The sequence below is a fragment of the Cyprinus carpio genome, chromosome A13 (genome assembly GCF_018340385.1).
Source record: "Cyprinus carpio isolate SPL01 chromosome A13, ASM1834038v1, whole genome shotgun sequence".
Classification (NCBI taxonomy): Eukaryota; Metazoa; Chordata; class Actinopteri; order Cypriniformes; family Cyprinidae; genus Cyprinus; species Cyprinus carpio.
Window position 1 is genome coordinate 7965793 of NC_056584.1, and position 27668 is coordinate 7993460.

General features: G+C 36.2%; 1 protein-coding gene across 6 annotated transcripts in view; it reads right to left on the reverse strand.

Moving 5' to 3' along the window:
• Positions 1-27668, reverse strand: part of LOC109074183 (Golgi-specific brefeldin A-resistance guanine nucleotide exchange factor 1-like) — a 79588-nt gene that overhangs the window by 22474 nt on the left and 29446 nt on the right. For 4 of the 6 annotated variants that reach the window (XM_042768566.1, XM_042768563.1, XM_042768564.1 and 1 more), the window contains exons 4-9: positions 16103-16234; positions 9010-9128; positions 6693-6801; positions 6267-6327; positions 2704-2758; positions 1038-1073 (exon numbers count right to left, since the gene is read on the reverse strand). In XM_042768566.1, the coding sequence (XP_042624500.1) occupies positions 1038-1073; positions 2704-2758; positions 6267-6327; positions 6693-6801; positions 9010-9128; positions 16103-16234 (512 nt within the window). Of the gene's footprint in view, positions 1-1037; positions 1074-2242; positions 2322-2703; positions 2759-6266; positions 6328-6692; positions 6802-9009; positions 9129-16102; positions 16235-27668 lie in introns of all 6 variants that reach the window. The other 2 variants (XM_042768568.1, XM_042768567.1) reach the window with 2 other exon arrangements.

Consider the following 27668-nt stretch of genomic DNA (forward strand, 5'->3'; position numbering starts at 1 on the left):
GTAATATTTGCCCACTGGTTATTTATCCTTTTTTTTTTTTTTTTTACATTTCCCTTCTCCTGAATTAGTAACAAGCCTATGCTTGTGGTTGCCAGATGTCAGGAGTTTAAATCCCCTAATCAGAGCTTCTCTCTTAAATGGATATATTTTCTGCCCAGTGTTTTGCTTAATCTTTCCAAGCTGGCAACCATGCGCACATGCTCTCTCCACACTGGGTGCTGAATAAATGCACTTTATGCAATATCTGTGCCACAACATAAAATGTGTTGTTTTAAAAGGGAAAAAAAATTAACAATTTGGAATTATTGTAATTAACAAAAGGAATGTACCTGCTTTTCAGAAAACCTTCCTGAAGGTCATACAGTCATATAGTGTCAATGTATATAAATAAAAGAAATCGGCAAACTACAGAAAGTTAAATTAATTCTCTTGATTTATACTTATGTGAAAGTACAAAACTATAATGAGAATTCAAATGAGAATGATTAACATTTTTGACCAAAATAAATCATGATTATCATCATGAACCATGAAGCATCAAACTAATTAAAAATCATCTGATTGATGATTTCTTACAGAATCATAGGTAATGTAATTCCACAACAAAAGCATAAACCTTCAATTAACAACCTCACAGTTCACATTAGTTCTGTCTTTAAAAGTTTATAACTTATTGTTAAAAACATCTTCCTTATTTCTTCCATTGCACTCTATAGTGGTGCAGGAATCTGCCACTTGTATTTTAGTCTGTTTTTTTTTTCTTTGTATGTATTAGCAGAAGAATGTCATTAAATATATTAAAATACATAACTGAAACAGCATCACAGAATAACCATCTAATGCTCGTCTCAGCTTGTTTCACTAGCTTTCAAAGAAGAAAAAAAAAATGTATTCAGTGAATTCTAACATCAACATGAAACCAAAAATAGAACAAAGACCTTCAACCTGGACCTGTTATACTGTCAAAACACTGTCATATGTTGGGGGTTGAACAAGGTTAGTGTGAGTCTGATCAGGGACGATCTCTTCCTCCTTACCTGCACTCGTTTGTTTTTCCATAACATATTGTAAGCCTCAGGAGAGAAGGGTCAGGCCCCAGGATTAGTGATGGGCATGTCAGAGCTCAGAGCGAGACGCATGACATGGGAGCACATACTGTATACCTTCATGCATGGGATGTACATGGGAGAAATCGACACGCATACCAGGACGACCTCCATGCACACACATTCAATATCAGGGACTCAATAACACGCCCATTCAACGACATTAACCCGAGGCATCTCTGAGAGGCAACGGGGGAGGAGTAGCACCTCAGCATACGTTGCAAACAAGCATGTATTAATTGGTGAGACTAACCAAGGATAAAGACAATGGGTGCAATAAACAGACCAGGAACACACAAAGCATGCAAAATGGCAGTCAAATAGGCTTTTCTGGTCTTTAAAGAATAAAAAAAAGACCCATTCAAATTAATATATATAGTCAAATATAGAAAGTAACATTCAAATGAAACTATGGAAGCAAAATGAAAATATGAAAATAAATCAACTCAGTGTATTTGCATAAAGTATAAAGCTGGACCTAACCTTCATGTTTGTTACATTGTTTACCCATGACTGTTCATCTAATATTCTTTCTTAAGAATGAGACGCGACTCTAAATTCACTTTATACTCATATTAAGTATTATTTGCAAACCCAATATTTCCATATTCATAATACACTGTCTTCGTAAATGTTTTATTTTTATTATTGAAAAACAGCGTATGAAGACTAATTGCATTCAAATAATTTTCATTTAATAACCACAGCAAGCCATATTGCGATTTCAAGTTTATTTTGATTGCTTCCTTGTTTGTTTTTTCTTTGGCGAACCCATTTCAAAAGCACAAAACTGTTTCTACTCATTGTCTGTGAATAGTAAAGATACATTTAATTTTCAAGCTCATTAGAGATAAAAAATTTTGTCTGGAAAATTGAAGAGATGCATTTTGAGCAAGATGAAATTGCATGCTACAGATGTTGTCAAAATAGTTTAAATAGTATTGGACCTTCAATATCCCTTTAGAAAGATGATGAGAACTAATTTTTGTTGCTATGACAAATGCTTGCTTTTAATTCTTTTGTGAATCTTCCCACCATGCGTTCAAACTTAAAGCCATGCGTCCCGGTGTATTTAAATGCAATAGCTGCAACCCAATAAAAACTGCTGTTTTAATGCATGTAAATGTGCTATACCCTCTCTAAGCCCGTCTGATTGGTGTTTCTAGGCTGATCTGCATAAATAAAATCCTGTGCGTCCAGAATACAGCTTGGGATCTGCGAGTTGGAACAGGCAAATGGGCAAAGAATGAACTCAACATCAACAATCAGGTAAGAAAAGACAGGAGAAGAGAGAATCTTTGATCCCTAAATAATTGAGATGAAAAGGAGCAAACGTCTTTCGAATACAGAACCAACTTTGGCTGAAAAACAAAGTTAACTCTCACTAGATATTTTTTTCCATCTCCTGACCTGATGGATGACACACACACACACACAGGTATAATAATTATGCAACAGCAACTGACCTCACTTATGGGTATAGAGACCTCTACCTAACAAAGCTCATGAAATAAATGAGAAATGAGGAAGGCAGATGGGAAACAGGTGTAAAGGGTCTGGAGGGAGAATGAAGTTCTGGGGAGGATTTTATATTTACCTTCTTCATGTTAGTGCCCACATAACTCTTGGCCTCCTCTTTGAACTGTGGCAATCTGAAAAACAAATTTAATAATATTACAAAGAGTTATCGCATGCATTTATGGCGACACTTTTTATAGTGTTATAGAGGTGAAGTGTGACATTTTTTAACTACTACTAGCACAAAAACAGAACCATAATCAGTGTAAGTGGCCCAAGCTGGGTGTGACATGACAACACTGAACCAATAGCATGAGTTTGGGATGAAACAGTGTTTGTCTGACCAAAGACAAAGTTATTTCTACATAGTTCCGTTTGGCGTGACAAGCTCTGCAGAAATAACAGTTCAGCTTTAAAGGTCAATGGCTTTCTTAAAAAAAATTCCATTAAAATGATTCTCTAATGTACAAATCAGGGATTTTCAAACTCCAGACACACTTGTTTCATACCGGATTCAAAACTTCTTTATAATTTAATGTACATTATAATGATTTTCAAATTTATTGAACTATTGTTTAATAAGGGATTCAAAACTTCACATTAACTGTTAATTTTCTTATGTTTAATACTATGAAGCTGCATTGAAACAATCTGTATAAATAAATGTAAATAACAAATAAATAAATGTGACGACTTTAGGGGGCAAGGAGGATCATAGGAGTTTGTGGATTTTTTTACATTTTCAGAAAATATATTTATAGCTGTCAAAGTTTTAAACAATTATGAGTTTAAATAAAAAAAACTGACAAAATAATAAATACATGTAACAATATTTTTAACATTTTCTATTTTTCTTTCTAAAGTCTAGATAATTTTTCATTATTCACAAATATAACAAATAATTATTTTATTTACAGCCTTTATTTTTATTTTTACATGCATCTCACATTACTCTTATTGTGTATAATTTTTTTTTTTTTTTCAGTTTAATGCAAAAATTAAGTGCAATATAAAAGCCAATTATTTAATTTTGGAATGATTACCCTATAATGAGGCTTAATACCTTTCTCACGCAGTACAAATAGGTCTTTATCCATGTAATTATAAAGCGGACATATATGTGTCATATATTTTAGAAAAGGGCTTCCTCGCAAGGGTTGTGTCATGTTGGGGGGGGGGGGGGGGGGCTTTGGTATTAAAAAGTCTAAAATGAAATATTCTAAATGTTTTGAGTAAGATTCGAGTCACGTCTAGTTCCCCAAACTGCAGATTAATTAACTCATTTAGAATTATCATTCCGAGAATCCTCTCTAAAACCAAAATGGAGGAGAGACAATATATCTGAAGAGTCAGCATTTCTGTTCTCAGGGCGTGACTTTTGAACCCAAGGCTGGTTCATTAGCTGAATTAGATAAATGATGATCTCAGCCTCGAACGCTTTGTCTGCATGTGTGCGTGTTGTGTGGACACTGCAGCTTTTCCTTCAGTGAGATGTCAGCGCAGGCAGGTTGGGAGAGACGGCTCCTGATGTTAACTCTGCTCTGTTAATGGACTGTTGTCTTGCCGGCTTGATTATAGGATGATCTGTGAGTCCAACAGATTAACATCCCTAATGCTTTCAGCAGGCTGCATAAGCCTCCTTCTGAGCACTCAATAAGATCCGCTGTTCATTACTCTGGCTCTCCCGACCACACACACACACACACTACATTCACTGCTTATTACCCTTAGGCACACAGAAATACACACACTCATTATTAAGGCCTTTCACACCCTCATTGTGAAGGCGATGTGGACAAGTGGGTCTGGGCAATAAGAACGTGCACAATAGGACCGGCAAACTCAGGTTGTGAGTTTTTGAGTGTGTGCGTGCATTCCTGAGATTAAAAGGTGTTATCAGTTATAATTAAAAATTATTAATGAATGCTCCTCATCTGAAGGACGTTTACCGTGCATGAAATTATAAAAACAAACAGAGGATGTTTACATGGTTTGAAAACGGGTCAAAACACTGTGATATTATTCAGATGCTTCTCTTTAAGGCAAAAAATATTATCTGATCCTTTTTGAATTAGCTTTTTATAAGAAACCAAATTTTGTCATTATGTCTTTGTTGCGCACACATATATGTGTGTGTGTGTGTGTCCCTAATCTATATGCAGATGGGTAGAGTGAGATGTGCTCCGCGGTCTCATCCTCTCGTCTGTGCGGGATGTGACTGGAAGTCTAATGCGAGTGGATACGCACCTCTGATAAATGCCACCCCATAATCATGTTATTGCATTAGAGCAGCAGTACACTATGACCTGCATGAGAAGACTAAGGGCTTCTGCTCACAATTACACCACAATCATAGAACTGCATGTTAGATATGAACTAGTCAGAACTAAAATTTAAAACTACATATTTCTAGATATGATTATGATGTATGTGCTATTTAAGTCCATAATTATAAGTCCATAATGACGACAGTGAACTATATCTGCACTTAATACTTGTAACTAGACATTTATGGCCAAGAACCTGTTGGAAATTTCAGAGAACTTGTGTAATGAAACAATCACCTTGGAATTTAATATTCTTAATATTCTAACACAGACAAATGATATAATGAATAATTTAAGGTTCTAAAGTAAGCCTAGATGGTTAACTTTTTTTGACATTTTCCACACTGATTTTAAAGGAACGCCTGTGAAATTTAGTAGAATTTGTTTACTACACTCTTATTTGTTGCTTACAAATAGGAGTGCAAAATAAATAAATAAATAAATAAATGCAATTCCATTCAACATTTGGGGGCAGTAAGCTTGCTTTTTTTTAAGAAATGCTTTTATTAATTTATTAAATTGATTAAAATAAGTTTAAAATTATATATTTTTTTATTTTAATGTATTCAATTGATTGAAAGTGACAGTAAAAACTTTTACATTGTTTAAAAAAAACATTTTTATAAATGCTGTTCTTTTGTTCTTTTTGTGTCCACAAAAATACGAAGCTGCGCAACTGTTTTTAATATTGAAATGTTTCTTGAGCAGCAAATCAGTATATTGGTATGATTTCTGAAGGATCATGTGACACTGAAGACTGGAGTAATGTTGCTGAAAATTCAGCTTTACCATCAAAGGAATTAATTACATTTTAAAACATATTCCAATAGAAACTAGTTGTTTTACATCGTAATTACTTTTTATAATATTTCAGATTTTTTTTTTGTATTTTTGATCAAATAAATGCAGTTTTAGTGAGCATAAGAGATTTCATCCAAAAACATCTAAAAATCTTGCTGATGCCAAAAATGTGAAAAAAAAAAAAGTCTGTAAATTTTATGTTTTCCTCATACACTGCTGTCCAGAGAGAGGGAACTGCAGCAGCAGATTCTGTGTGGGCCTAGTAATTAGCCATACTTCACATTATCAGAGGCTGATACTTTCACCTGTCCTTGTATACGTGTGAGGGGGAAGTTGGAAACCTCCGGAGGTAATTGAGAGAGGCCTGAGAGTGAAATCGGAGCCCGTTATGGAGACAGACCCAGTTCCTGTTGTGTTTGGTCTCAGGTTCGATTTGATTATGTGAACAGCAAGAACACATCTCTGTTCCTAATCCCCATCTCTACATCCCCTCTTCCATTCTCTCTCTAGTTACCTGGAGAACAGCAGCTGCACCATGTCCACCAGCGTGTGCTCAGCTGACTTTCTCAGCAGCTCTGTGATGAGAAAAGAGCAAAACCAGAAAGAAAGAAAAGGAAATGTTAGTCCAGAGGACAAGAGCAGCACCTAAGGGGCTCAGAGACTAGACTCTGTTTGGTCAGGATTAGAGCAGGGCTTTATCACAGTTCTGAAAGCACAGGAGGCAGATTCACATATTGAAAGGTTCAAGAATGTGCAACAACATTTAGATTTTATACATTGCGATTTGCAGTCCGCTTAAAATATATATTTTCCCATGGAAATCAAACACATGATCTTGGCATTGCAAAAGCCATGCTCTACCAGCTGAGATGATGCAGAAAAGTGAAAAGCACAAAGAAATTCAAAAAAATACTATTTTTTTCCACTTAATTTCACTTACCACTTAATCTCATTTCAAAGCATATACGGAAACAGGACTGCATGATCTCACAAACAGACTCATTGGTCAGATGGGCTCCAACTGGGGTCAGCAGCAAACTCCTTAAAACCTGGAAATAATAACAGTAATGATAAAGATGAAAAAAAAATCTTGTACTGAAGCCACCTATCTGGGTTCATTTCAGACTAGTATGTAATACTGTTTTTTCAGATTGATTTTCTGCTTCCCCTGATTGAGTTTTAATACAGTGTAATATTTTATAAGTACAAATATTATTTGCTATATATATACTAATGCTTAAAAGTCTTGGGTCAGTAAGATTTAATTATTTTTTTTTTTTTTAAGAAATTAAGACTTATTCAACAAGGATGCATTCAATTGTTTAATAGTGACAATATAAGACATTTAAAATGTTACAAAATACATATTTTTTCAAATAAATGCTGTACTTTTTATTTTATTAAAATAATAAAATATTTTAAAATATAAAATTTTAAAATCTGTCAATCTGTCAAGCACATCTTACCAGTAAACATACACTCGTTCACATCCTTCTCCTCACTCTCTGAATCCTTTCTAATCATTCTACTACTTGTCCTCTTGATCCTATTCCATCTCATCTCCTTCAAGCCATTTCACCTGCAGTTGTACCTGCACTCACTCACATCATTAACACATCCCATCACACTGGTGTTTTTCCCTCAGCATTTAGACAGGCTCGTATATCCCTCACTACTTAAGAAACCCACCCTTAACTCATCACTTTTAGAGAACTACACACCGGTTTCACTTCTTCCATTTATTGCAAAAACACTTGAACTAGCTGTGTTTATCCAAGTCTCTGCCTTTCTCACACAGAACCTCCTCAACAGCATCCAGTCTGGTTTCAGAAGTGGACATTCAACCAAGACTGCCTTGCTCTCAGTTGTTGAAGCCCCAAAACTGGTAAGAGCGGGTTCTAAATCTTCAATATTTATCTTGCTGGATCTGTCTGCTACTTTTGACACTGTTAACCAGCAGATCCTCCTGTCAACGGGCATCTCAGGAACCACACTGCAGTGGTTTGCTAGGTCCTTCAAGATATCTTGGAGAGGTGAGATGTCCAAGTCACAACATCTAACTACTGGGGTGCCTCAGGGCTCAGTTCTAGGACCACTTCTCTTCTCTGTCTACATGGCATCACTAGGTTCTGTCATTCAGAAACTTGGCTTTTCATATCACTGCTATGCTGATGACACTCAACTCTACCTCTCATTCCATCCTAATGATGTGACGATAGCTGCTCGCATCTCAGCCTCTCTAACAGACATTTCTTGCTGGATGAAGGACCATCACCTTCAACTCAACCTTGCCAAGACAGAAGTGCTTGTGGTTCCATCAAACTCATCGTTTCGTCACAATTTCACCATCCAATTAGGCACATCAAAAATAACTCCTTCAAAAACAGCCAAAAACCTTGGAGTTATGATTGATTATCAGCTGACTTTCTCAGACCACATTGCTAAAACTGTCCTGTCCTGCAGATTTGCTTTATTCAACATCAAGATGATCAGGCCCTTTCTTTCGGAACATGCTGCACAACTCCTTGTTCAAGCTCTTGTTCGGTCCAGGCTGGACTATTGCAATGCTCTCTTGTCAGGTCTTCCAGCCAGTTCTATCAAACCTTTACAATTAATCCAGAACGCAGCAGCAAGATTAATTTTTAACGAGCTGAAAAGAATGCACATCATACCTTTGTTTATCAATTTGCACTGGCTACCAATAGCTGTTGCATAAAATTCAAGGCATTCATGTTTGACCACAAAACCACCACTGGCTCTGCACCCCTCTATTCTAATTCTGTTTTTTATATAAAAAAGCCCCTTTTAGACTTGCACTCTATTTATTTACTAACTGCTTATTTTCTAAAAATAAAGACAAAAAACAAAAACAAAAAACTAACACTAGCTTCTCTATTCTTTTTCTATTCTATCTGTTTTCTTTTTATCTATTATATGAATAATAAATAAAAAAAACTTGCTACGTGTACTGCATTAAGCTAACTGAGACTTGTTATATAGCACTTGCATATCATTGCTCTTTTGTTGATTTTGATTATTTCCATTCTCCTCATTTGTAAGTGGATATCTTTGATTTTTTGTTTATTTTTTTTATTTCTTTGCTCTTTTGTTGATTTTGATTATTATAATAAGCAGTATAACTGCTATAACATTTACAATATTTAAAAAAAAACATTTGAATTGTAGTGTACATGTTTATTTATTTATTAAATTTTTAAAAAAATATATATTTATTTGCTGTGTGATAAGTGTGTTACCTGGAGGATTTTCATCAGCACCACCTCATCACTAGCGGGGTCGGTGCCCACGAATCTCGCGTGTGTGACTGCATCGGCCATATTCTCAATGCCCTCTGCTGCCCCTTCATGATTGGCATCTGTGGAAGACAGGGACTGTGAAATTTAAAACAAACTAAAAATATCCTGATATATTCCTCCTCACTCTCTCATTAATGCTCCTGATTCTCAGCCAGATAAGCTGTACATGGGTCATAATGACATGACCATGGTTACATGATTAATCTTACACAATTAACCTGGTCACCGGTTCAACCCCCACATCGCTATCAACTGACCACGCTCCATGTGAAGAGCGCTGAACAACCATCTGACATCTAATCACCAGATGTGTGCGCTTTTGTGGACGGCCTGATAAATTGGCTGTCTAGGCAATGATGTTTTGAAACCCAAGTAGGGCCAGATAGCAGGCTGGAGCCAGGCTGCTTTTTCTTTCCCATCGCCTTTAAAGAGCATTTCATTAACTAATAAGCACAGGCTGCCCCGGGAGGAGGATGGGGCTGTGACTGCAGGTAAAGCCTTGACACAAGGGTGCATTCCACTTATTAGCAGGCAAATAACACACACACAGAGAGAGAGAGAGAGAGAGAGAGAGAGAGAGAAAGATAGGCCAGCCTTTACTCTGAACTCTAAGTGAAACCTGCATAGGTATTAAAGGATTAGTTCACTTCTGAAATAAAAATTTATACACCCCCATGTCATCCAAGATGTTCATGTCTTTCTGTCTTCAGGTGCAAAGAAATGAAGGTTTTTGAGGAAAACATTCCAGGATATTTCTCCATATAATGGACTTCAATGGGGACCAACAGGCTAAAGGTCCAAACTGCCACAAACAGATATAGAAATAGGTCCACAAATTCACACATTATGTAATCACGTTGGAAAGGTCACGCATCATTGGTTCTTCATCTGTGTACTCAAAAAGGTAGGGTAGGGTGAAAAACTCCTGCAACTTCAAAATCATCTGACATCGTTGTTTTACCTTTTTTTGCAAAGAGCATTTGAATTTCTTTGCACTTTTGCTTTGTAAACACTGGGTCGGCACTTCCATATACATCATGAATGATCTTTCCAACATGATTACATAATGCGGGAAGTCTGGCTGGTGTAAATCAAGCTTTTGTGGTTAAAAAGTATATACATTTTTTTTTTGTTTTTTTTTAGAAAATGATGGGATCATGTAGAATCCTCTGAAGCTGCACTGAAACTGCAATTTGAACCTTCAGCCTGTTGGTCCTCATTGAAGTCCATTATATGGGGAAAAATCCTGGAATGTTATCCTCAAAAACCTTAATTTCTTTGCAGCTGGATAACACAGGGGTGAGTAAATTATCAGGAATTTTTATTCTGGAAGTGAACTAATCCTTTAAGGTCTGGAGAAGGTCTTCAAATCGCCAAACCAGAGGGCAATATATTGGTTGAAGCCAGTAGAAATCTGAGGGTGTACTCACACTAGGCACGGTTGCCTTGAACCAAGCCTGAGCACGATTATCCGGCGCGGTTAGCGCTCACACTGCATGCGTACTGCACCCGAGCCCAACCGAACCGTGCCCTGGCCCACCTCTTCCAACCGGGCCAGGGCCGGCTAAACGAACTCACACTAGTCAAATGAACCGGGCTTTTGGGGGTCAAGCGTGCTCGGGCACGGTTCAAAACGTCTAGTGTGAGTACACCCTGAAGATCATTTCTACCACTGAGGAGCTTGTGTGGTGTTGACTCTCCGTTAAGTCCCGCCCCTGTTACTGTTGCTAACATTTTCGAGCTTTACTACAAGAGCCTGCCTGTTTGGTCACTGTCAAACACAGAGAACTATTAAAGAACAATGTGCATTTAAATTTAATCGCTATATATAAACCCCTTTACTACAAGAGCCTGCCTGTTTGGTCACTGTCAAACACAGAGAACTATTAATAATATAATATATTTACTCAACAGTTCAAAAGATTGTTTGACAAAAAGTGTAAAGAAATTACATTGTTACAAAATATAATATATATATATATAAATATATATATATATAAAATTTAAAAAAAAGTAACAATTTAAAAGTTGTTCTTTTCCACTATTCTATTCATCAAAGAATCCTGAAATGTTTAATTGTTTCCACAAAAATATCAAGCAGCACAACTGCTATCAAAATTAAGGTTACATCAAAATGCTTCTTGAACATCAAATCAGCATATCTAAATGATTTCTGAAAGATCATGTGACTCTGAAGACTGGAGTAATGATGCTGAAAAATCAGCTTTATACCATCACAGGAATAAATTACATTTTACAATAAATTCAAATAGATGATTGTTATTATAATTTGTAACAATATTTCACAAAACTACTGTTTTTACTGTATTTTTGATCAAGTAAATGCAGCTTAATATTTACACACATTTACAATATCACATGGCCTACTATACGATACCTTATAGCTTACTTGATTACTAGGTATGTGGTATATGACAGTACAAATGTTTTGTAAAATCAAAGCATTTAAATGGTTTTAAACAACAGGATACTTTTTTTTTTTAACAGATTACTGTTTATAGAGTTAAATAACTTGCTGATTTGGCACAGTGACTGAACAACTAAATTTTGAGTGAAAATCTATGAGTGAACTGAACAGCAGTGAAGAGGCGGGCTCACAATAAACACGGGACCCCCTTCCAAACAGCCCATCTCCACGGAAACAAGAGCCAAAGTCTATTCAGCACATCATCAGAAGTCATCTAAAATACTAATCCTCACTTGGCACGGTCTACACAGCCAAGCGGCAGAGTCATTGTTGAAATAACTGAAGTCTGGGTGGGGCTGGAGGGTCTTTGTGCATGTGTATGAGAGTATCAAAGAGGTTCAAACAGCTGTTGTGTACTAAAAGGTTAAGTAAAAGTACATTCAGACACCAGAGTGTCCCTTAAGTGAAAGAATGGCTCATTGCATGCATGGGTGCCAATCTGGCAAAAAAAAATTAAAAACATTTCCAGTTTTGATCTGCATGAAATCTGTTCCAGGGTGTATCATGTCACAAATTTCTTTTTTTTTAAAACATGTCCCACCTTTCTAACTCAATACTAGGTAGGATCTCAAAAGCACTTTACCAAACACTCCAAATATATCAGGGTGTGTGTGTGTGTGTGTGTGTGTGTGTGGCTGTTGTAGTTTTTAGAGGTATAAGTGGCTGTGAAAGTGAGCCTTTGGTTTGAGTACCGGCCTGGGAAAAAGAAAAGTGGGAAAGGGACAGTGGGAAAAGTGGGATCTGGATATCTGTCAATACGGCTGTCCCCCCGAGCCCACCGACCTCAGGCCTGAGATTGAGGGGAATTAGCCCTCACCAAACAAATTCACAGGGGGGTGTGTGTGTATTTGGTGACAGTGAGACCCCCCAGTGTGCCATAAGGGCTCAGGTCTCACTGTACACCATTAAGACAGATCAACAGCAGGACAGGCTTGGTGTGTTTGACTGATAAAAAAATCAGATGTTGTGACTCCTGGTGAGCTAAAATCTAAAATACTCTTTTGCTTCAGTGCCACTTCAAAATAAGTGTTCGGTTTGATCATGTGGCATCCAAAATTGCAACATGAAGGAGAGCTGGTCACAACTTCAATGTGCTAATGTAGGACAGGTGAATGACTGAATTCTCTATGGGGACCAACACAAAATGTACTAAAGAGCACTGCATTCATGTGTCTGGCCAATAGATGGCAGTATTCTGTCTCTGTACTGTCATGACAGTGAGTTGAACAGTCAATCTCCAAAGACACTTCAGTAACCTCAGGAGGCAAGCAACTCACTTCTGTCCACTGTACAGGACATTTGGGTTTGTCAAGACTATGCATGCATCTTACAGAAGACATCCTGATCTTATCAGAGAAACCAAAAGTTTAAGGGTTTGGACATAAACTAGACTTTTGCATTTTGTCTTGAAAATACACATTTGACCAAACAATTACTGAATTTTTAAAGGAGACAGGAAAATAGTATAAAAGCAAACTAATAAAATTTCAACGTAATAGGAGATATTATAAGTTACTACTCTTATTATTACAATTTTGTTGTTTTACAAGTTTTCTCCAAAACACATTAATAAAATATTGTATTAATTAAAACAAAACTAAAAATTATTTATAATGATACAGTATATTAAATTGAGAACACACATTTTTCCATATATAAACTAAAATAAAAGTTTCGGTTATGCATTTCATATCATAGTAGAGCACATATGTGCATACTTTGGTTCAGGTATATTTAGATATTAATGATTTCAGTGTTTGTATATTAAATTTTAGATATTTATGATTTTAGTTTTTTATATTTTATATATATGTATATAATTTTTGTTATAACATATGTATCATCATTATTATAATGAATATAAACATTTATTAATAATGACTATATATATATTTTTTTTTTTTGCTAGTTACTAGTATAAAGTTGGTCTTCAGCAGCTCATACACACAAACCATACAATAAAACCCTATCTGAAACATCTGAAGTGTCGGTGATCAACTACAGTCTATAACCAGCATCCAAAGTTAAGAGCCCTGTATCACAACAAGTTGTGAATCAATTAGAGCTGTTACAAGACCTATAGCGTGTGACTGTACTGTATGTCTACGGAATGCTAATTGGGAGTAATGATAATGTCACTCTTCATGGCAGATTAGTGCAGTCTGAATGAGCATAACCCATCAGTCAGCACACAGCCTCTCACATACATACCTAAAGGTCATTTAATCACACACTCATACGAGTGCATTAATATGTCACGCTCATCAGGAGTGCTCACCTGGGATTAGCACAGCTCTGCGCGTGTGTGAGAGAAGAAAAATAAATGTGAGAGAAACGGGGTGAAAAGACTACATTCTGTGTTACTCAAAAAACAGCCCAATTGCATGTAGCATTGTTTTCTTTCAATTCATATAGTATTTGCCTAACCTGAAAGAATATTAAGCCAATAACATAAAAAAAAAATAATAAGCACACTGAATTGCTTTAAAAAAAAATGTAATATTTACAGCAGGTGCGTTGCTACTAGTACTGTATGCTGCTAGTGAGAGCATGACTTCATTTGTACTCTAGGAAATGTATGCGTGTGATTACTATGCCTTATCCTAGATCTAAAGAGAGACCAGGTTTAGAGATCTACAATGAGGGTTGCCATAGCAACCCTTCCTGAGCTTCCTGACAAGATGCTGGCATCATGGCAGATTAGGAACAATGGTGCATCTGGGGTGACAGCAGCTCTCCCGGTGTCTGGGATTCATTTTTTTCATCGCTGTGTCTGCGTCTATTGCATTCCAATGGAAATCTATATTATTAACTTCCGTTAAAACTGCAAGTACAGCTATTTTATTGTCTAATTTATGTATTTATTTATTTTTATGTAGTCACTTTTTTTTTTTTTTTTTTTTTTTACTTTTGTCATTTCTTTCAGCGTCACACATTTACTCATTTGACTAGTGACCAAAAATACTAAGTGTAATAGTGTAGAATCTTAAGTCTTCTTTGGTTTGTGGATGTCTCAAACTCTAACCTTCCAGATGAAGGTAAAGGTAAAAGAAAATACAATCACAATTATATTAACCCTACAAAGCCTACTGTATCCTATTTGATACACAAAATGTTGTCATAACTTTGCTTTTGTTTAACATTTTTCTAAACCTTGAAACTATGTTTATTTCCAGGTTTAAAATAAATCTTTATTCCCAGATTCAATGTTCATTGTGCAAAAATCAAATGGACAAAATCTCTACTTCCCAGACCTCCATTGATTCTGGAACAGTGCTATAATACTTTATGGGTTTGGGCACCTTTAACATTTGTAAAACCATCTTTCAGTTGTGCAAACCATACAGCTGCTTGACAACTGCCGTCATAGTATAAAAATGAGAGGTGGCTTGTATCTTGAACAGGGTGCTGGTTTCACACTTTGGCGGCATTTGGCCATTCTTCCCTAACAAGGAAGAGGACAGTCTGTGCTGATTACATCTGCTGTAAAACAAGCTCTCCTGCGTCAGGGGGAAAATACAGTACACCCATCAGGAACAGTGACTCTGGTCGAGTTACATCAGGACTTCAGAGCTGAGAAGTGCACTCAGTAATGTAAAAATGTGTTGTTAACATTGACCAATGAGCTACTCACTGGAGAGTTTATCATTAATGAGTTAAGGTGTGTAAACAAACAAAAAAATAATTATTAAAGCGATTCAAAAATGCATTCTCCCAAAAATCCTCATGTTCCAAACCAGGTATATAGTTTGTTACTTTCTTTTTTCTGAACATTCACATTCAAATTTGGTACATCATAATTGGTCATAATGCATGTTAATACTAATTAATAATTATTAATAATTTAATAATAATTTAATCATTTTCGGATGCTGACAGCCACTGGTCAACATTCATTTTCAATGCATGAAGCAGCTGCTAAATTTTGCTTTAATGCTTCAGAGATGAAAGAAATTCAGACAAATTCAGGGCAAAATAAAGTCTAGGTAAACTATTAGTTTAGAGTTACCAATATTTAGGCTAATATGCATTAATATTTATATACACTACTGTAAGTTTGGGGTCTGTAAGATTTTTCAAATGTTTTTGAAAGACATCTCTTATGCTCACCAAGAGTGCATTTATTTGATCAAAAATAGAAAAACAGTAATAATGCAAAATATCATTACAAATTAAAATAACTGAAATATTTATTATTAATGCTGAAAATGGTTGTGCTGCTTAATATTCTAGTGGAAACCGTGATTCATTTTTTCAGGATTATTTGATGAATAGGAAGTTCAAAATACCATCATTTATTTGAAATAGAAATCTTTTGTAACAAATATATTTACAGTCACTTTTGATCAGTTCAATCCATCCTTACTGAACAAAAGTTAATTAATTAATTCAATAAAATCTTACTGACCCAAACTTCTGAACGGTTATGTGTGCGGTATATTTTAAATGTGTTCATAATCATGCTTAAAATACATTTGATTTGTTATCTGGAATTCTGGATGAATAAACAACAGGCATGGTTTCATAGGCATAATAAAAACCTACCTATCAGGCCATATGACAAGAACTTGTTGACCGATGTGAGAGCAAGGCCTGTGATTGGTCCAGTTGTGTCCTCTGAGCGGACCACCTCCAGAAAAGGTCTAAGAAACACATTGGGTTCCACATCAGAAAGATCTGGAATGATAAAAGAGAAGTCTTTAGGTCAGAGGAGGGCATTCCAACCTACTGACATAAACACATGACGAATGAGATACTAGTCAGTTACTATTCTCAGCTAGTAGGACTAATTATTCAACTGCTAAGAATAATTTTTTGACAGTATACATGAACAATGATTTATGAGAGGTGTGTCACGACTGAAATCACAAACCTGTGTGCATACATATGCAAAAGATGCAACAGGACAGAAAGGCAGAGCCAAGGAACGGGTAAAGCGAGGACCGTTTCTTATTCACCTTGGTAGATCTGGGTATCTTATTACAACTCTGCAGCTGTGTAGAATGTAGGATTTAGCATTAATGAAAATGGCTGAACTGGCCGGGGTGGGAGGACTCTGCTGCGAGCCCGCTGAAGCAACAGCTGCTGGGAAAATTAAAGCCTCTCTCTCATCATTAGGGATGCAACGATATCACTTTTTAGAAAGGGAGTAAGAGTAGTACTTTTCTGGTCCTTCCCACTATTGATACATGTATTTTTAGTAATGCTATAATTCTATTGAAGTAAAGTGAGACTCTCTCATCACAGACATGTTCTGGGTCATGGTCAGCAGGAACAAACAATGAATGGTACGTGCAAATAAAATGCAAAAAAAATAATGATCACAAAATAAACTTTTTCAAACATGAAGGAAAATGCTTCTGGATCTTATGTTGTGTTTTGTGATTTTTAAATTTCTAAGATTAAGGTTGAGGTTAAAGGTAATAGTGTATAATGTCAATTATATTAACAATTTAAAGCCTACTGTATCCTATTTGATACACACAATTTTTAATGCTTCTAAATGATCAAGATGATTAAAAACTTTTGTACAAAGTCTGCCTCATGCCTTCTGTCATCTGATTGATACTTCATTCTGTTTTTAAATAAAAAGCTTTTAAATGCAATTGTAAAAATGTGCCAGTTCAGGTAGTGAGTCTTTTTGCTGAAAAATCTTTAGTGATTTTTAGAAAGCAAACCTTATAACGTTATATTTCAAGATTAGCATTAACTGTACTGAACCAATTTCGATTTACTTAATTATCCATACTTTTTTTTTTTTTTATAAATAATAATATAAAAATGTGTGTAGCAAATATGATCCATCAGGCTTTTAAGGAAATGTTTATTTATATGTCTATCAATAAACACTGTGTTGCATTGCATTATATGTTTTGCCCTCCACAATAAAAACTACAGGGATTTGATCATAAACTAAGCATTTAAATATCTTACTAAATAAATAGGAGATAAAGAGTGACAACTGATATTTCTATACATTTAATGTAAGTAGTCTGCTACACTGTTATAAGGATGTCACTGATTTATGTTATCAGAAATTTTATAATCTATCAAAATTATCTTATTTTTTGAATATATATATATATATATATATATATATATATATATATCAGCAACTGTAGCAAATTACAAAGCTTTGCACAGATTGGGCTTCTGAACAAAACTGAAAATGGGTTTTTAAAATCGCTCTAGCCATAAAAGCATGGTTTTTCCAATACAAAAAACTCAATACGCAAATTATATCTTGTCTAAAGGTTCAATTAACTGTTGCATATTTAAAAAGAATGTTGATTTTTGTAATTATTATTTCTAATGCCAGGCTTTCAGGGTAAAAACAGGTCCACATGAAAAAAGTATAAACTTTGTTTGCACTGATCACAAAGCGTTTTATGCAATGAATTATTGACTACAGTGAGAATGAACCATCAACATTTATTAAAACAAATACTCAAAATAATAATAAAAATGCTAATATTAGTAAAAATACTTTTGTTTTTTTACAGTGAAACCAATAAACCTATAAAACATTAACACCATATTGAATCCAATACACATACTACCAAATTTATTGTGGTGCAGCCCTACTCGTAATAAGAGCATAAGACATGCTTTTATTAAGGTCGAAAAACTGGATACATTCTGTGCAGTGTGTCCCATACAGTAATTTCTGACCAGAACAGCAGAGGCCAAGACAATAAACGGCCAGTTGCACGATACAAATTTAGTTTATTGATGAGCCGAGTCCACCATACATAAAGCCCTAATCTAACAGAGCCAACAAAACACAGCTGCAGCCGAGGATGCAACATACTTCATTATCTCCGCAGAGCTCTTTATTTGTGGATGGGAAAGCACCCCGGGCCAATCCACCCAGGCGCGAGCAACAGCCCCCCTGAGAACGCCGGCGAGAGGGGCGAGGGTTACAAAACACAAACCAGGTAAAATAACAATGGAAAAATTAGTGGAGTCACGAAAACCTGCTGCGAGTGCCGAGATGAGGCGCAGCTTGCCATAGCAATACTGGGCGGATTAGGGTTCCCCCGAACAGCTACTTTGACGCAAAAAAACAACTCGTGACTTCAAAGCCTGACTCCAGCCTCAGCCAATTTTACAGAGCGCACATATGACCGCCGAGTATTAGCTTGTGATATCTAATACGCCTGTGGCTTGTTTGGAGATAAAATATAAAATCATTTGAAAATTTCCACACTTTGTCTCATCCAAGGCCAGGTTGCTTCTAGACTCGCTTCCAAAAGCAAATCTTCTCTCACACACTTTCTTTGTGGAACTTGATGTTTTCTTTGAATTCTCAAGGGGGAAAAGCTCAGTAATGCTCCGTTCCTACAGTGAAAACTCTTTGACGGTGCTGCGATATCTGATAACAAGGGTCTCAAGTGCTTATCACTTAACCCGAGTTCACGAACAGCAAAAGAAATCATGGATGGCAGAAGAATAACAAAAGTTACTTTGAAATCAAGTCAAAGAAACGTTTGCGAAGCTTCGAAAACACAGGACAAAATAACTACGCTGTTAACGCGTTTTATCAACCCCTGAAACTTTCAAAGGTGGGCTTAGACTATATTACTTTACAGTGGAAGAGCGAGTCTGGAGTGAAGTGGGGGTGATGAAGGGAGAGGGATTTCAAATGAATCTGCCAATAGAGGCTAATAAAGTCTTCATCAGAGGCGATCACCCCGTAAGTGCCACCTAGTCTCTCAGATTGGAGAACTCAATTGTGTTGTATTGATCCGGCTGGCCATCGGCGGCCCGTCGCTCTGCCTCCCCCCACGTGCCGCAATCTTCTTAAATAAAGGCTAAATATGACTTGGTACTTCAGCACAATCTCCGGGGCCACACAGGAAAATAAAGAAATCGAGGTGGTGGACCATGATGGTGAGACAATCACACAGTAACCAGGGTGACCTCTGTGTGACATTGGCAAAAATAAAAAGGGATTAAAGTCGGTCACCCATCCACATATGCTCCGGCTAAGGGTTTTGAGTCTCCAAGTATGTGCGTGTCTTTGGAGAACAAGCTCAGAGAATTGAGCAACAGCACGGCACAGCTCCTAACAATCTCCCTTAAGATTCAACTGTGTCTGTACCTAACTAGCAGAGGAACTGTTAGCAAAAACAGAGACTATATATCTCATTTTCATGATATCTACTGCTTCAGTATGCACAAATGCCCCATTTTTATTGTATTTCGAGTATTCGGAAAACGTCAAGTTTTTTCCATCGCAATGGAAATTGTGCAGCTGCCCGTTCTGTTGTGCTGGCTGTAGGTCTAAACTCTGATGAGTGGACGGAGTCTGGTTTAACAGCAGGCCTGTGCAGCAGAGTGAGACTGGTACCTCTGCAAATAGCCCTGGACCCTCGGGCTCCTGGGAGCATCTAGAGGAAATATGCCGCCGCCACACATTACACATGTACATCAATTGGCACTGGTGCAGAAAAGGCTTAAAACTAGGGATCCACCGAAATTTTGGCCGGCGAAAATTATCAGCCAAAAATGGCATTTTCGGTTTTTGGCCGAAAGAGAAAAACGGTGGAAAATATGAGACAAAAATATTTGCCCTATTATACGCAGTGTTATTAAAATTAGTGAGTTAAATTAAAAAGTCTTAAAAAATGATTTAATATTAATAAAATAAAATAAAAAAAATTTTCATTTCGGTGCATTCCAACTTAAAACAGAGCACAGTTTAAGCGGTTGAGGGTCTGAGCAATAAACAGCAGAGCAATGTCGAGAACAGCACTGAGAAAGCACATTAAAACAGTGTTACACTGATTCAAATGCATCCTAAAGAGCAGCTAAAGCAAGGCTTTTAACTCTCTCCCGCCAGCATTTTTGAAAAAAGTTGCTTTCACTAAAATTTGATGGCCTCCATTATATTTTGCTGTATGAATATTTGAATATGCAATACACCAAAATAAAGATCAGAGCCTCTTCTTTTAAACAAAAAAATCTGTTTTATTGTAGTTTAAAGCATTCTTTTTTTTTTTTAAATCAACACTTGAATATAGGTAGGTTTCATAAAGATGTATAGTTTTGAGGAAAAAGGTTAGAAAAATCATATTATCATCAAAAACTACATCTGGATAATATTCAGTACAATTATCAAAGCATAAATGCAGTAAATCGCTTCCATCAACATCTCCAAAGCTTGCACAGACATATACCACTTCCTGGATCAACACTTTACTCCGTAACATTATGCAGTTTTCATTTATATGCTGTCTATTGCTGATGATCACATTATTTTTAATATGCATCTGTTTACATAAGAGATCGCTTATTTCTCCGTCCTGTTCACGTGTGTTTTTGTACAGGAGGTTTTTTACTTGTTCAGAAGATGTGTAAAGGCCCCGATATACTTCAAACGAAATCGAAGAACGAACTGATATGATGTAATTTTGAACAAAATCAGGCTGAAATGAAGTTCATTTTAAAGTTTGTTTCGTCAGTTCGTCAGGCTCCTAAACACCTTTGAGCTTCCATTTTGACATGCGTTTTTTTTTCCCGGTTCGTTTCTCATTCAACGGAGGTCATGTAACAGAGAACAATATCTCCGGCCTAGTCACTAGCAACATGAATACACTGGAGTGTTGAATAGCTGAGCTGGCACAGATATCGCCGCACCTGTACAATCGCTCGGGGAGAGACTTTAAAGATTCAGAGAAAGCATTTAATTCCTAGAAAGAAATTGCAACAAAGCTTGGTGTCGACGACCCGGAGTTATGCAAAAAGCCATGCAAAGAAACATCCGAGAAAAGTTTTCCAAAGCCACGAAAAGAATGAAAGGAAAGAGTAAAGATATAAGGTAGCAAGTACCAAATACATGTGTTTCAAATAAATGTTAGACCATACTGCTGCTGCTGTTTTTCTTTCAATAAGTGAATTTAAAGGGTATACAGTAAATGAAATGCCAAACGAACATACAACAATAAACCTTTGTTTTTATCAAAAGTAAATCATGAAACCACATAAAATAAAAAGGTGTAAAAAAATTGATCCAGTTCAATAAAATAAATGAACACTAATAACGTAACAAACTGACTCCAATATTTTTTTTCCACATCATGCTAAAGTTTTCAGACTATGAGCCATTCACATTTAAAGACTGATATGGAAATAGAATGGTTCTTTTGTATTGCAAACATGCTACTTGACTCTGAACTGCTGCTAATCATTATTCTTTTGTCCATAATATTCTGACCATTGGTGCCTGTCTCACACCTAGATTGCCTACACTTCATTTCATTGTTGTTGTGTTTAGGGGATACACGGGAGCATCGTGACACGTTTACATTAATCTACACCCCGCCTCCAGCAGCGCGGGGGTGTCAGAATGTTCAAAAACCTTGTTTGTTTGCTCTTCATTTTTGAACTTCGTTTTGCCCCAAAACGAAGAACAAAAACGAACTTCGTTTGAAGTATACCGAGGCCTTACTAGCGCCCCAGAGAGTATAACAGTGAAAACACGAAAAGCGGTAAAAACTTGTCTTTGGCGGGGAAGCGTTGTCTTCTATAAGACAAGATAACTCGCCAATGGCAGGGAAATAGTTAACGTCACCTTAATAATGGTTTGGAATTCAATTAATATTCAGGCCCAAAACATACATGTAATCATTCATGTTTTATTGTTTTAAAGTCGGCATGAAAGGAAAATTAACATTTTCAGTACGTTAGATCTTATTGTGAGCAATTCACTCGTGCATCTGTTTTCCACCCAATGTTTTGACCCTGTAAATGAATCATAATGCCAATGACAGACTTCGCTCTGGTGATTCTCCAATCATTTAGCGCATTTATAGTGTGCGTTTCAAGTTGACTCTTGTTCAGTCAGTGTTTCCCTACAAGATATATGATTTGAACCTGTTTTTGACTGATGCCAAACTTATCGATCTATTATTTACATGTAGGCATTTGGGAGATGCTTTTATCCAAAGCAACTTACAAGGCATTGAAAGTATACATGAATAATATCCTGATATTACATATTATTTTTACTTATTTAAATTAATTATATTATTTATTTTTAATTGCATCATTTTTATTTATTGCTCATGTTAGTTTTATTATTTATTTTTTTTAAGCTTTTATTAATCCATCAAGCTCCAAATAAAATTAGTAGGCTAAATATTAACATTTTCATTTAATTTGTTTTTTTTTTTGGTTATTATTAATCCATCAAGCTCCAAATAAAATTAGTAGGCTGTATTACTATAGTTTTTTTTTTTTTTAAACTTTTAAAATGTAGTGAATTATGACATTTTCCCACCCTGTTTCTCATCCTTTGATTCAAACAGTCTGTTTTTTTGGGTTGTTTTCCCCTTTAAGAGTTCAGTGTTAACACCCACTGTTATGATTGGCTAACGACGGTGCCTATGGATCAATTATTAACACCCCCAGCCAGAACATTTGTGGATTGAGCGTAACTGTTTAGTAGTGGGTGATGCATTCGAAGCGATGGCTCTTGCAATGATAAAACCTTATATGTTTGAGCACATCTGCGTGGCATTGTAATTTTTTCCTGTACACAGACCCACTCGCTGTCCGTAGACTGAACACTTGTGAGGCCCGCGGCGCGACAACGATACGAAATGAGCGTAGTTGTCTTGTGCTGGAGGCGGTCATATGCAAATGGTTGGAACGTCACTTCGCACCGTGACGTCACTTCTTACCATGGATCCAGAACGAGCTGTATTTAGAGCTTGATTAAATAAATGGCTCGTTTATTATGGGGAGGACTTCTTAAGCTATGAAACTTGCAGGATGTTTTAAAGGGTACAAAGACCTCATATATTCCAAAAGATCAAGGCAAATTTGGTTTCTCATTTCATGACCCCTTTAATATAGTGAATTATTCAAATATAATTACTACCACCTGGTTATTTAAAACAATTGGAATTTAAAGCAAAAATAACTATATTGTGACATTTGTACCATGATATAAAATGGGTCATAATGTAATAACATTAGCATTTTGGTCATACCTCCCACTCCTACACAATATTCATCATTAGTAGGTGATTATTTAGAGACTCTGAATATTCTTCTGCTCTGAAAGGAATAAAAAAAAAAAGCAGAAGTGATTCAAATCAACCCCAAATGATCCAGTAGCCAGTTTACTAAACTGTTTCGAGATTTCCCCCCCCCCCCGTAGTAAATTTAACTAAAGCACCACTGACAAGTTAGAATTCCATAAGAGCCACATTACACCACACAAACAAGAGGAGGCAATTTTCCAGCAGTCTTTATAGACTAGTGTGTGTGTGTGTGTGTGTGTGTTTGTGAAGGACACAGCTATTCAGAGCAGCAAATGATCAGGCTACAGCAGCAGTAATACAAACAGTGGCTGACTCTCAGTTCTAGACTTGCTGGGCCTTTATGTTTGCTTAATTTAATCACAAAAGAATGAATAACTTAATTTGTCAGACTGCTAAGTCACATATTTATAGCCAATCATACGGGCTATGTATCATCTGCTGATCATATGTCTTCTGTCAGTCTGAAAACAGCTATGCTCTTTAATTTACAGGAGTATAAGATTTATCAAATTCTTTCAACTGTTACTGAGGAGTACAAGAGTATACAAGAAAAAAAATTTGTTTGGAAATTTGGATAATATTTCTATACTCTTTGAATCAAAGAATAAATGAATGTGCATCGAACCTTACTAACCCACTCACTCCACACAGACAAGCATCAACTGAGATTTAATTGAGACACAGTTCACAAGCTCACAGTGAAAATGACCTCCAAACAAAACGACCCTCATCCCACAAGGGTTGCGAATGGGGGTGAGCAGGGGAGGTGGGGGGTGGAGCATCCCATGACCAAGCCAGCAGCCCAAAACCAAACACTGATGGTTATTGATCTGCTAGTGGAATTAGAGCCGGGTCTTTCCAGCAGCCTGCTCTAATGCTGCGGGAGATGGGACGAACTAACAAGGCCAACACGGCTAAGCAAACCCAGGGAGACTTCTCATCTCAGGCCCCAACCACAGCCTGATCCATCTGCGGGGAGGAGTTTGACGCATGTCAACGCGCCTCTCGCCCGTCTGCTCTTTTCTCTCCTGCCTCTTGAAGAAAATTGGCACTTGTCGAAGAGGGCAATTAGGTTGCAACAATGTTATGGAACTCCATATGGTCATTCAGTACAACCCACAGTGGTGTTTTATAAATGCGTCGAACAATGCGCGCCACAACCTAAACAGGCAATTTGAAAGCCCCAGAGAAATTAAAACTTTTCAGAGGGCTTCCAAAGTAACTCATTGAAGGTTTTTTTTTTTTTACCCTCACTGTCCAATATCAAAGCTGTATTTTAGCACGAAGGGATGAAATTTATATTTATCATTGTGTAGGGTTTCGTGTTATTTTTGATTTTGGCATTTGGAAAGGAAAAAGGAGATTTAGATTTACATAAACTTAACCTCCCCGAAAAGCTTTGAAAAGTAAAAACTAACAAGAGCTCTTAAAAGCCAAACTCAAGTTGAATACTATCATTCAAAAGTTTGGGGTCAGTAAATTTTTTTTTCTTTTAAAGAATATCAAAAGTAATCAAAAGTCAACAATAAACATCAAAAGTGGCAGTCAAGACATTTATAATGTTACAGAAAGATTTTAGTTGCAAATAATTGCTGTTCTTTTGAAAATTCTATTAAAAGAATCCTGAAAGAATGCATCACAAAAATATTAAGTTGTTTCCACAAAAATATTAATCAGCAAAAACTTTCTACATTGACAACAATATAAAAATGTTTTTCGAACACCAAATCAGCACTTAGTACTCTAAGTAAAGTCTGTAAGAACAGGGCACCAATTTACTTTTGATATATACAGGATTTTCTATAATTTTTTCAAAAATGTTTTTCCTGTATTAAGAATCATGTGTATTGTATTTTAGTTCATAAAATGAAAAATAATATCTTGACAGAAAATTAAGAGTAACATTTTATTCCAAAAAAAAAAAAAAAAACCTCACCAAATCCATATCTTTGAACAGTAATTTACAAGCAAAAAGTAAAAATGCACAGGAAAAAAAGATAGTGAAAGAGAGAGGGTAGACCATTATAAATAACATTAATTGTTTCAGTGCATCAAGAGGACTGTTCTTCAAGATCAAAGCTCTTAACATTAGGTAAGCTAATAAGACGGGGTCTGGAGTGGTCTTACATTAAACTACTACTGACCAGAAGCAAAGAGCACGAGGAGCAGCGTGTTTTTTATGTGAAGACTGAGAAAGTGACAGCACAGCACTACCTTCACTGCACAAAGATAAACAACTGGCCTGTTTAGCTAGCCCTCATCCCTAATCCCAGCCTTTTCTGCTCTCTCCTCCACCTCATCACTCTCTCCTGCACTCGAGGGGCGGCCGGGGCTTTGTTTGCTGCACCTTGAGGCCGATATTTAAAAAAAAAAAAAAAGTGCAGAAGAGATTTTGAGTGACAAAAGCAAACAAACAAACAGCAGAGCTGAGGGTGACCTCTGACCTAGGGGGCTTTGTTCAAATCACCCTGCAGCCATTCGGAGCAGATTCAAACGCTGTTAGTTTTGACAGAGGTGAAATGCTGCTAGTGTGAGAATGAACTCTACTTTGAAGAGGGAAAAAAAGACAAAAAGAGGGAAAAATAAAGAACTTAAAGGTGCTGTACATGAAGCGAAGGATGTTGTTTTTTAAGAATGACATCAAGACAAAACTACAGGTACCGATAAAACCATCAGAAGCTATAGATATATTTTTAGGAAATGTATACTTTTATTCAGCAAGGATGCATTAAAGTGATCAAAAGTGACAAATAAATGCTGCACAAAAAGAAAAAAAAAATCTACATCGATAATAAGAAATGTTACTTGAGCATCAAATTAGCATATTAGAGAGATTTCTGAAGGATCCCGTTAAACTTTAAAATAATGAAATAGATACTAAAATGGATAATGAAACTGTTTTTATAATATTGTACTGTATCTTGATCAAATAAATGCAGCATGAGTGAGCATACATTTTATTTCAAAAACATTTTAACAGTAGTGTCAACTGATAAATATTTTCAGATTATGATTAATAACTAATAATAATATTAAAAATAGAATTAATAATATGAATAATAAACACTCATGTTAAAAAAAAAAAAATTGTGGATTTTGTCATTTTAGTATAATTTGGATGTGGAATTGAATTGTTATATTTTTTTTTTTTTTTATTTTTAACTTTTACAAAACATTTCATTTATAACAGCTGTAATTTATTCCTTGGTGTACTATTTCTTATTAATTGGTACAAAACAAGTTTTCTTTATTAAGAACTTATTGGGAAACAACACGAGGGCCCCTGTCCAAACATGATGCATTCACAAACCATGACTTCATTAGTACACATTCCCTGCCTAGTCTGCACCTGTTATCCTGCAAATAAAATGTATTTTTTATGCTGCATACTTTGAACAGAAGCCACATTATTCCGGCTGACCACAGAGCAGAGCGGAGCCGGGCAGTGAAGAGCAGGCCGGAGCGTACAGTAATGTGTTTCACAGCTTGCTGTCTGCTCATGATGGATGGACTTGTGCTCCAAAATACTTTACGCTCAATCACCTTATAAATAACGGATGTTTTATCATGCTGAATTAAAACATTTGAGAGATGGCAAGCATACTGATTCCAGTTCCGCCGTGTGTGTGAGTGTGTGTGTCTCCACCGAGAGCTTCCTGAGGAATGTGTTGCTGAAGGTTACTTCCTGGGCTCCATAAGTCTGCGGTGGGAAGTCTTCAGGAAGCATCCCAGTAGCATTCATAGTTGATTTACTGTGTGTCACAGTGGCGGAATGATGGGGCCATCATAATGTTGCAAGAGTTTCAATTCTGATACATCACTAATCATGCAAAGCTGCTACAAATTTTACAATAACACTTGCCTGATGTATCTAGACATGGATTATTTTCTTCTGATGCAATTCAGTATATTAGAGTTCACATTTGGAAACATCCAAGTCTGTCGCTCTCAACTAGAAATATGCCTTTATAAAACAACAGAACTCCAAAAAAAAACAAATCCATATAAATATCACTCCGTTTTATAAGAACATGAATCATGGTTCAGTAAGGGAGTCA